This window comes from Drosophila santomea, chromosome 3R, assembly GCF_016746245.2.
Source record: "Drosophila santomea strain STO CAGO 1482 chromosome 3R, Prin_Dsan_1.1, whole genome shotgun sequence".
Taxonomy (NCBI): Eukaryota; Metazoa; Arthropoda; class Insecta; order Diptera; family Drosophilidae; genus Drosophila; species Drosophila santomea.
The window spans coordinates 15,084,878-15,095,760 of NC_053019.2; the positions used below are offsets into that span (position 1 = coordinate 15,084,878).

Sequence of the window (10,883 nt, forward strand, 5' to 3'; positions counted from 1 at the left end):
TATATATGGGAGTCCGGAAGGCCCCAGCCCTCAGTCGCTCGGATATCGACGTGGAAGTCAAACGAAGCGGACAAGTGGACGCTTTGCCTCATATGGTGAAATTAAATAGTTTCCAGAACGCTCAACCATCGAAATATTTCTAAACACCCGCGTCAATTGAGGGCGAGAAAGGCTGCAATTAATTTCACAACGACTCCCGGACGGCTTTTAAGTGATTGGAGGACTTATATAAGGAACCGATTATGGCTGGCAGAATTACAATCAACGGCACCAGCCACGAAGGTGTGTACGCGTGTGTGGGCAGTTAATTGCCGGCGGATTGATGGGGGCTCTCATCTACAAGATTGCAGAGACAACGAACTGAACCGCCAGGGTAGACAAGTTCTACTACGAATTAGCTGCTAGTAAAAAAGTTATCTATTCTGCCAAAGCTGTGCTGTTATGGTGATGGGGTATACTCTAAACTACCTCAGTTATGGTAACCCAAGGAAAGCCATATTATATATCTTCTCGGGGACTTCAAGCTGGGATCACAGGTGTAAGATTGTTTAAAAAACAGTTTTATATAGTTTTTATAGGGTACCAATACATCATTGCACCTTTATAAGCTGATAGGCATGAAATATTACAACCATATTCTCTCAAAACAGGAAAATCTATTTATATTTCATAGCAATAGCACAAAAATCGTAAGCTTTGTTAGGAATTGATATCTCACAGAAATGTTCTTACAAATTGTGAGGAACTAGGCTACTCGATAAGATAACACCTGGATTGTCTAGACACTGATTACCCTGTTCGTTTGCAATCCCCCCAGTTAATCTGGCTGCCCTGCCGGCGGATATCTCGCTGAACACCTTCATCCGGGAGTACGCCGGATTGACGGGCACGAAGTTCATGTGCCAGGAGGGCGGATGCGGCGTCTGCGTCTGCACCCTGACTGGGATTCATCCGGAGACCGGAGAGCCGCGCACCTGGGCGGTCAACTCGTGCCTCACGCTGCTGAACACGTGCTTGGGCCTGGAGGTGACCACCTCGGAGGGATTGGGCAACAAGCGGGTCGGCTACCATGCCATCCAGCAGCGGCTGGCCAAGATGAACGGCACACAGTGCGGCTACTGCTCGCCGGGAATCGTGATGAACATGTACGGGCTGCTGAAGTCAAAGGGCGGCAAGGTCACCATGGAGGAGGTGGAGAACTCCTTTGGCGGCAACATCTGCCGCTGCACTGGCTATCGCCCCATTCTCGATGCCATGAAGTCCTTCGCCGTGGACAGCAATATCCAGGTGCCTGCCGAGTGCATCGACATTGAGGACCTGAGCACCAAACAGTGTCCCAAGACGGGCCAAGCCTGCTCCGGCAGCTGCAAGAAGCAGCAGCCCAAGGGCAGCCAACTGTATCCGGATGGCAGCCGCTGGAGCTGGCCAGAGAGTCTGGGGGAACTCTTTGCCGCCCTGCAGGGAGCAGTCAAGGAGAAGCTGCCCTACATGCTGGTGGCTGGAAACACGGCCCACGGCGTCTACAGACGTCGTCCGGACATCAAGGCATTCATCGACGTTTCCGGCCTTGCGGAGCTCAAGGGTCACAAGCTGAGTGCGGATAGCTCCACCCTAACTCTGGGAGGAAATCTTAGCCTCAGCGAAACCATGGAGCTGTGCCGCCAACTGGAGAAGACGAAGGGCTTTGAGTACTTGTCTCAGGTGTGGCAACACCTCGATTGGATCGCCAATGTTCCAGTGCGCAATGTAAGTCAGAGCGAAGTGGTTTGTAAGCCCTCGAGCCTTATCTAATCGACCAACAATGAAAACACCTTGAGCACCTTGTGTTTATCAACTCATTTTGCATTAACCCAGGCCGGCACCTTGGCGGGCAACCTGACCATCAAGCACGGCCACCCGGAGTTCCCCTCGGATGTGTTCATCGTCCTGGAGGCCCTAGATGCCCAAGTGATTGTCCAGGAGGCGGTGGACAAGCAGCAGACCGTGAGCCTGGCCAGCTACCTCGGCTCTTCCATGGAGGGAAAGATTATCCGGGGTCTGGTGCTGCGCGCGTATCCCAAGGAGCGGTTCGCATTCGACTCCTACAAGGTGAGTGCAGTGAAGTGCAGTATGATTTCTTATCAACAAAGTAATGCGACTTTGTTAATGGCTTGTAAGTTATTCGATGTGCAAAGTATTAGACGAGTAATTAAGTCATTGTCTTGTGATCCTCTTAAAACTGATAAGATAGCCATTCTACCATTTACAAATTATTTATTTAAAATACATCAATATTACTCCTTCAACAGATTATGCCCCGTGCCCAGAATGCCCATGCCTATGTGAATGCCGCTTTCCTCGTTGAATTCGCAGCAGACTCCACGGTGAAAGCAGCTCGCATTTGTTTCGGTGGCATCCATCCCGAGTTCGTACATGCCACAGCGATTGAGAACTTGATTCAGGGCAAGAATCCCTTCCAGAACGGACTGGTGGAGAAGGCCTTCGGGCAGCTCTCCACCCTGCTCCAGCCCGATGCCGTTCTGCCGGATGCCTCGCCCGTCTACCGACGCAAGTTGGCCTGCGGTCTCTTCTACAAGTTCCTCTTGAAGGAGGCGGCTCAGCGAAAGCAGGGATTGGGCAGTCGATTCGCCACAGGCGGTTCCCTCCTGAAACGCCCTGTGTCAAGTGGCCAGCAGAGTTTCGAGACATTCCAGGAGCACTACCCGGTGACCAAGGCGACGGAGAAGCACGAGGGTCTGATCCAGTGCTCTGGCGAAGCCACCTACTCCAACGATCTGCCCACCCAGCACAACCAGTTGTGGGCGGCGTTTGTCACCGCGAAGAAGGTGGGCGCCAAGGTCACCAAAGTGGATACGCAGCCAGCTCTGGATCTACCCGGCGTGGTGGCGTACCTCGATGCCAAGGACATTCCGGGACCCAACTACGTTGGGCCCAAGGTCAGGGACGCGTTCTTCTTCCCGCAGGATGAGCAACTGTTCGCCACGGGTGAAATTTCGTTCTATGGTCAGCCCGTGGGCATGATCCTAGCCAACTCCAACTCGCTGGCCAATCGAGCCGCAGAGCTGGTGAAACTGAGCTACGAGGGTGGAGCGGAAGAAGTACTGCCCACCTTGAAGGCAGTTCTGGATAAAGTGGGATCCGAAGCTGGCAACAGCAAGCGGTTGGAGCAAGCCATCAAGTCCACCATCGATGTGCTCCAGCTGGAGGAACCCTTCGACGTGAGCTCCTCCGGTCAGCTGGATATGGGTCTGCAGTACCACTACTACATGGAACCGCAGACAACCGTGGTTGTGCCCTTCGAGGGCGGCCTGCAGGTGTACTCGGCCACCCAGTGGATGGACCTAACCCAGGACACCATCGCCAATGTGCTGAACCTCAAGTCCAACGAAGTGCAGGTGAAGACGCGTCGCATTGGAGGAGGATATGGAGGCAAGGCCACTCGATGCAACGTGGCTGCCGCCGCTGCTGCTGTGGCTGCTCACAAGCTGAACAGACCCGTTAGGTTCGTCCAGTCGCTGGAGTCCATCATGACCAGTCTGGGCAAGCGCTGGGCATTCCATTGCGACTACGACTTCTTCGTTCAGAAATCCGGAAAAATCTCCGGAATCGCTAGTCGATTCTACGAGGATGCTGGATATCTAACCAACGAATCGCCCATAGGCCATACCGTTCTGCTGTCCAAGAATTGCTACGAGTTCAGCGACAACTACAAGCTGGATGGCTACTTGGTCTGCACGGATTCGCCGTCGAACACTCCGTGCCGTGCTCCTGGCTCCGTGGAAGGCATTGCGATGATGGAAAACATAATCGAGCACATCGCCTTCGAGACCGGACTGGATCCGGCTGATGTGCGTATCGCCAATTTGCTGCCCGCCCATAAAATGGGCGACATGATGCCGCGATTCCTGGAGAGCACCAAGTACAGGGCACGCAGGGCGGAGATCGCTGTCCACAACAAGGAGAACCGCTGGCGCAAGCGCGGATTGGGTCTGTGCATCATGGAGTACCAGATCGGTTACTTTGGACAGTACCCCGCCACGGTGGCTATCTACCATAGCGATGGCACCGTCGTGGTCTCCCATGGAGGCATTGAAATGGGTCAAGGTGAGTGATGATCCCTAGCTTCAGGAGCTGGTCTCAAACTTAAGTATCTCTCCGCCAGGCATGAACACCAAAATCTCGCAGGTGGTGGGCCACACCCTGGGCATTCCGATGGAACAGGTCCGCATCGAGGCCAGCGACACCATCAACGGAGCCAACTCCATGGTCACCGGAGGCGCTGTGGGCAGTGAAACCCTCTGCTTTGCAGTGCGCAAGGCGTGCGAAACCCTAAACGAGCGATTGAAGCCCTTGCGCGAGGAGGTGAAGCCCGAGAGCTGGCAGGATCTCATCAAAGAGGCCTACGACCGCAAGATCAATCTGATTGCCAGCGATCAGTGCAAGCAGGGCGACATGGATCCGTACTCCGTGTGCGGCCTCTGCCTCACCGAGGTGGAGCTGGATGTGCTCACCGGCAACTACATTGTGGGCCGCGTGGACATCCTGGAGGACACTGGCGAGAGTCTGAATCCCAATGTGGACATTGGCCAGATCGAGGGCGCCTTCATGATGGGCTTGGGCTACTGGACCAGCGAACAGGTGATTGCGGATCCCAAGACGGGCGAGTGCCTCACGAATCGCACCTGGACGTATAAACCGCCAGGAGCGAAGGACATTCCCACTGACCTGCGCATCGAGCTGCTGCCCAAGAGTCCCAACAAGGCGGGCTTCATGCGGTCCAAGGGTGAGTATCTACATAAAGATTGTGAATCCATCTAACTGGGAATCCATCTTCCTCTTTAGCTACCGGAGAGCCAGCCATCTGTTTGTCCATCGCAGTCGCTTTTGCCCTGCAGCAGGCGCTGCAATCGGCTCGCGATGACGCCGGCGTGGCCAAGTCGTGGGTGACCCTCACTGCCCCGATGACGCCCGAGTACCTGGTCCTCCACGCGGGCACCGAACCCAGCCAGTTCAAGCTGAACTAGGAGGAGAAGACGTCCCTGACCGTGGGATGTGGCACGTGGCCGCGATGGGAACGCTCCGATAAGCACGCCAAGATAACCTGCACTTACACCCCCACTTAACCTGGCGGATACGCCGCCTGTAGCCTGTACCCTGTAGACTAGCCGACATTGTGTTGTCTGCACAATAAATTAAAAACTTATCCAACGCTTAATCCAAATGACATTCATTGCCATCCAACCAGCCAGCCAGCCAGCCGTCGGCCTGGGTCAACAGAAGCCCCTGTCCAGAGCTCCAGGCATTCGGAATTTACATTTTCCGGGCTCTTGCTTAACGCTTAATGCTTAACACCTCAACACGCGGACACACCCCGCGGAACGAGCTCTTCATTAATTTCCACATAAATTGTTGTATAGAAATTTTATGCCACGCGAAGCGTTAAGTGTGATCTGGCCAAAAGAGGGGCGGAAGCGGAAAATATCGCCAACTGCTGTGCTCTTAATGAGCACTTCCCTGGCGACATTGTTCGATTGACACACTTTCAGTGAATGTGGCAGCTTTAATTGGGGGTGTTTAAGGTCCCTGTGGTTTTCGGATATCGCACTCCATTTATAATTAATAATATCAAACAAAGTTTTCCTATTTATTAAACGCTTTAGACAAGGTAACGCAATAACTTCCAAGAAAACTGAGGAGAATAAACAAAAGGCGCAGCTTTTTGTGTTCCTAGAATAAATCAATACTGCAGTATGTAATACTGACCAGGCAATAAAAAGTCGTATTTCCCCTGGCAAAGCCTCCAGACCTCACTCAAAAATGGAGCTAAGTCGGTTCGTATTCGTAGCACTGCTCCACTTCTTTCCCTTGGAATGCAGCAAGTTAGTTGACTTTTGCCAGTTGCCCTACTGTGGAGCAAATAACCTAGCCTGCAATAATCCATCTGTGAGTAGAGAACCATCGGAAGAAACGACATCCGTGAAATTGTGTATCTGTGTATCTCAGAAGTTCAGCATCATGTGTCCACCGAATGCCAGAACTCTTTCCATGTCCACCTACCGAAATTTATTGCTGAGTGCCTTCAATGAGTTTCGCAACTTCACGGCGAGCGGAAAGCATAAGTATCTTAAGGCAGCGGCGGCACGAATGTCCCGATTGAGTTACTCAGTGGAACTGGAGAACCTAGCCCGACTGGCGGTCATCACGTGCTCCGCGCACAAGTTCTGCCTGAGCTCACCGGAATTCTATTACGTGGGCACCAATACAGGATCAACCTCCTATTCGGGTAGCTTACACGACTACGAGGACCTGGAACTCATGTTGCGGACTATCCAGGATTGGACCAGATATGCCGACTACATCAACATTAAAATGGGTCTCTATATGCCGAATACTTTGGAGAAAAGGTGGGAGTTCTTATTAATAAGCTCAAGGTAAACACTTACTAAATCAAACTGTTAATGGATATCTTATCAGTGAAATAGCAAAAGCCCTACTCCTGATGGCAGATCGAAACACCCATGTGGGCTGTTCGGCCATGAGATTCACCGTGCACTTCGTCCACAACTTCATCTTCTTGTGCGCCTTTAGCACCGATCTTCTCGTGGAGCGTCCCATTTACCGGATGTCCAGTAAGCCAGGAGCTTCGTGCCAGCGCTTGGATGCCACATACTCAGTACTTTGTGCTGTTGGGGAAAACTACGACAACAATAAGCCAGTGGCGAATGCAAGGGTTTTCCAGTTACCCCTCGATATGTCCATTGGTCGACAAGCTCATGTGCCAGCCACATAGAACGAGCTTAAAGTGAACTTTTAAATTCGCACAGCAGAAATTAGTTTTTGTTTCTCGAGTTTTTTTAGAGTGCCGATGGCCAGACAAAAGTACACGCCCCTGGATACCCGAGCCAAATCAGCGCACAAAAACAAATAGTTAACACCCAGACATGGTCATGGCAGAGGAGCAAGGAGGAGCAAGGAGGAGCAAGGAGGAGGAGAGAAGGAGGAGCACCAGCAGCAGGAACAGACATTTCAGCGCCGCCTCGATAATCACAGGACACATTTGCATATAAACACGCTTCCGGGCTGATGTCCTTCGCATGCAAATGAAAACATTAGCGAGGCACACGCGCATTCGCATCCGCATCCGCATCTGCGAAATGCAGATACAAGGCCAGGGACAGATTCAGATACAGATACAGATACATTTACAGATACAAATGACATTCGTCGCTGTAGCTGTCGCCGTCGCAGTCGCTGTTGCCTCTTCCCTGCTTAAATATATATTTCAATTAAAATTTTACACACGAATAAATGCAAAGCCACGCCCAGCACATTAGATCCCCCCAGTCGCTCCCTCCGCCAAATCCCAGTCGCAATCCCCTCCAGCTCTCACTCCTCCCTCCTCTGCGGATGCGGAAGCTCCGCTGGCAGTGTCCAACTTGTGTCGCTTGTTTATGAGCGTCTGAAGGCCACGAGTGCAGACAGCAGACAGCAGACACGGACATGGCCATAAAACGGTCCCCGTTTATCGGGAGGGTGTGCGAGATTCAGATACGTTGCGGACTCGGATGGGGCACAGGGATCAGGGATCTGCCTTCCCGAATGGCAGCCAATGGAGCATGCTGCTGAATGTCCACGGAATTATTCAAAAGTTTCACGGCGGAGACAGAACAGCGGCTCCCATGAAACGATGAGTTTGGCATTGTGACAAGACGAACTGGCTGTTCCAAAAGGGCCAATCATGGACGCGAAGGGATGGGCATAAAGTGTTGTTGTACATAAAAAATTAGTAGGGAGGATATCATTTTTCAGTGCTAGGATCCTTAATGCGTGAGTATAGAGACCTAGTGGATTTCCGAATCAGAAGAACTTAAAAATACGCCGCAATGATCTGAAATACGCATTGTAACCATGCAACTTTCTTATGCCTTATCATATTATTTATGTGGATGCTCCACTCATTTTTCTCCGCCAGTCTCTCAATCCGCCATTATGATGGTCTCCATTTCGAGAGCAGCCCAGAGTCAACCATGAACTTGAACTTGCGACTGTAATAATAATAATAATGCAGATCCCGACTGACAATCCCTGTGCCTCCTCCCCACTTCCAGTTGGAGCCGGGCAGCTTTTATTCCTTTTTCATAGTCAGCTCATCCTCATTCCGTCTGTCCATGGCCTCTGTCTGCGGCCATTGTCTGGCTTGCATTTCAAATTCTAAGCAAATTTGTCGACTCAGGAGGGGGTGGGGTGGATATGAGATGTGGGAAGGAGTGGAGCTGCAGGATCTGATTCCTGGGTGTGAGCAGGCGCAACATTTTATGAGCGTGCCCGCGATGCAGCGAGCCAGATATGACCAGCAAACGTCTGCTCGGCGGACTCCAACTGCTCCAGTTTCCAGTGCAACCTTTTCAATGGCTTTTGCTTTTACACTCACAGAAAATGGCAAGAAAATCCCTTAAAATATTTTACAAGCTAAATTCTTTAGAAAATCATAAACAAATTCGAAGTAACGTATATGAGAAAGGAGACTTATAGTTTAGTTTACTGAAACATTAATTTCTAACTAGCACTTTTTGCTTACTTGACTGATATTTTTTCGCTCAGTGTGGGTGGACTGCTGGTGGTCTGCAATGGTGTTGCGTCTGCTGCTGGCACACAAAGATGTCCCGGTGTGATTTATCGCCGGCAGAGCCGGGATAATGGCCACGTATTATAATATCTGGCGCGCCCACAGGGCGTATGCTTATCGGAGTCGACACCGCCATCGCCATCGCCACAACGACAAGGACGACGATGTGGCCGTCAAGGTCTAGACTCTAGACTCCTGCGGTGCAGCTGGTGGCAGCGGCAAGGATTTCGCTCTCCATTGGTCCTTCGTCCTTGCAGTTTCATTTGCATTTCTCCGTGAGCGGAAAACTGCATGCAGTTTATTAAATAGAAACGGCGCTGAAAAAAGGGTCTGTGAGAAATTAAGTACATCATTTCGAGCTTGCCAGCTTGATTGTCGGCTGCTTTTGGCGCATATCCTGTGGGCAGGACACACACTCGGCTTGTGTGCCGCAGCAATGACTTCTCCAGCACCTTCTCAGCCTTCTCCGGCTGCTTAAATCGTGAGCCAAATACATAAAATCTACGCATCCATGTCTGCCAGCCTTTTGATGTGTGAGTGTGACTGTGAGTGTATCTCTTGCCGCATCCTTTTCCACTTAATGCCGACTGCATTGTGCCCAGATACACACATGTGCATACGTCCTGGCTCGGCATTGTATGTATTTGATATCATTAAAATTTTGAGCTTGCCACTGCAGTGGCAGCCAAAGCAGCAGAAGCAGAACCAGAACCAGAACCAGCAGCTTGTCCTTGCCATTGGTCCTTGCCATTGTCCCGTGGTCCTTTGCCCGGCCCCTGATCCTTCGAGCGTCTGGCCAAACATGAATAGCAAAGTCTAGCAGTCTCCCCGAAAAAAGAACGAAAACTATGCATTTATGATATGTATTTTCAAGTTTATTTGTTCAACGGACTTTGCACTGCTCGAGCGAGTTAAAATATTTCTGCATGTATGCACAAGTTTTGGGAATTAGGAGGAATCCCCAGATTGAATCGAGGTGGGGCGATTTCGTGCCTTTCTTGCCACCGCTTTAAATTTTACTTACTGCTTAAAATGCCGAGATATTCGTGCGGAATCCCTCAAAGAGCAAGAAAAAAGCAACCACATGCCCAAAGTGAAGTTTAATTAAATTTAAATCCAAATGGGACTTAATATCCCAGTCTTTTCGTTCATAATTAAAAAATACGCAATATCCGATTTTTCAATAACCGAGTGGGGGAAAAAACTGAGCAGCATAAGGAAAAAGTCCTGCTGAAGTCCCGTTCACGGCCATGGCCACCGTCATTGCAGGATCCCAGGATGCCAGGATGCCAGGATGCCAGGACGAGAATCCGATTCGGACGAGTGCGACTGATAGGCGACGACAAGGACACCGACTGCCGGTTGCAAAGGACAAGCGGGCGTAACTCAATCTGCGGATGTGCAAAAAAGGAATATCCAACCCAATATCCAAACGCACTGCCGCAGGACAATGATAGCAGAATGTGTCCAGTGCTGGCAAAGAAAAAGCGCTGTAAAAACTCACACAAAATAAAACCAATCTGGTGGCCATTTGCTTATATACCCTGTACAGAATTGAGTCGTATCAATAAACGTTTTTGGAAATGGTCAGAAAGGAGTACTTATGCGGAAATGGGATATTCCTGCAGGCATATTCATATTTCTAACAAAATATTAATGGCAACAAAACTCTGGATGGTATCAATTCATTAAACTAATAATAATGTGCGAGAAACAAGGACTATATGTATATATTAGTTCACCTTTCATTGACTTCTTTTCTTCTCCAAAATAATTTTCCAATTAGAATAGAGGGGAACTCGTAAGTCCATAAATGGTGCGCCATTACTAAGCCGCTTCAATTGTTTTCCTTTTTGCTCGGTTTCTGAGTAAATTAAAAAGTAAATTTCTGCACAGAGGGCGCATCTTCTCGCCCAGCCAATAATTCAATCAATTTATTTGCACTTTAATGCAGAAATTGGTGGAAAATATCGGGTTTGGATGGGGGTATCTGTATATATACTCGTTTGTGTGTTCGTGACCGTAAAGCTTTCGCTGGCCGGCGGAGAAAGCGCGAATAAAAATGAAATCAATTATGTTGGAACTTTTTGGAGCGCCAATACCGCTGGCTATGTTGTAATTAATACAAAATGCTCTGGTGCGAGACAGGCGAGGGGAATCGAACGGAGGGGCGTGGGGATCGTTATAGCCGGGGGCATGCCAAAAGTTGAGTCTTTGCCGCAGTGCCGTTGCCCCAAACTCAATTTGATAAAAATTT

At 50.2% G+C, this 10,883-nt stretch overlaps 2 protein-coding genes across 2 annotated transcripts; both read left to right on the top strand.

Annotated features, from left to right (window-relative positions):
* Positions 1-24: 24 nt before the first annotated feature.
* Positions 25-5,215, top strand: LOC120451731 (indole-3-acetaldehyde oxidase). The gene is made up of 6 exons (XM_039635640.2): positions 25-282; positions 818-1,746; positions 1,855-2,088; positions 2,289-4,104; positions 4,163-4,783; positions 4,843-5,215. The coding sequence occupies exons 1-6, from the start codon at positions 243-245 to the stop codon at positions 5,022-5,024; spliced, it is 3,822 nt and encodes a 1,273-aa protein (XP_039491574.1). The 5' UTR covers positions 25-242; the 3' UTR covers positions 5,025-5,215.
* A 584-nt stretch (positions 5,216-5,799) lies between these two features.
* LOC120452001 (allergen Tab y 5.0101) lies at positions 5,800-8,450 on the top strand. Its single transcript, XM_039636034.1, has 3 exons — positions 5,800-5,943; positions 6,004-6,404; positions 6,475-8,450. Exons 1-3 carry the CDS (start codon positions 5,818-5,820, stop codon positions 6,788-6,790), a joined length of 843 nt encoding a protein of 280 aa, XP_039491968.1. The 5' UTR covers positions 5,800-5,817; the 3' UTR covers positions 6,791-8,450.
* Positions 8,451-10,883: the final 2,433 nt, after the last annotated feature.

Coding starts and splice junctions, on each gene's coding strand:
- LOC120451731 (XM_039635640.2), top strand. CDS start 243: ATGGCTGGCAGAATTACAATCAACGGCACCAGCCACGAAG. Junction 1,747..1,854: donor CCAATGTTCCAGTGCGCAAT/GTAAGTCAGAGC, acceptor GCATTAACCCAG/GCCGGCACCTTGGCGGGCAA. Junction 4,105..4,162: donor AGGCATTGAAATGGGTCAAG/GTGAGTGATGAT, acceptor TCTCTCCGCCAG/GCATGAACACCAAAATCTCG.
- LOC120452001 (XM_039636034.1), top strand. CDS start 5,818: ATGGAGCTAAGTCGGTTCGTATTCGTAGCACTGCTCCACTTCTTTCCC. Junction 5,944..6,003: donor TAGCCTGCAATAATCCATCT/GTGAGTAGAGAA, acceptor TGTGTATCTCAG/AAGTTCAGCATCATGTGTCC. Junction 6,405..6,474: donor CCGAATACTTTGGAGAAAAG/GTGGGAGTTCTT, acceptor ATATCTTATCAG/TGAAATAGCAAAAGCCCTAC.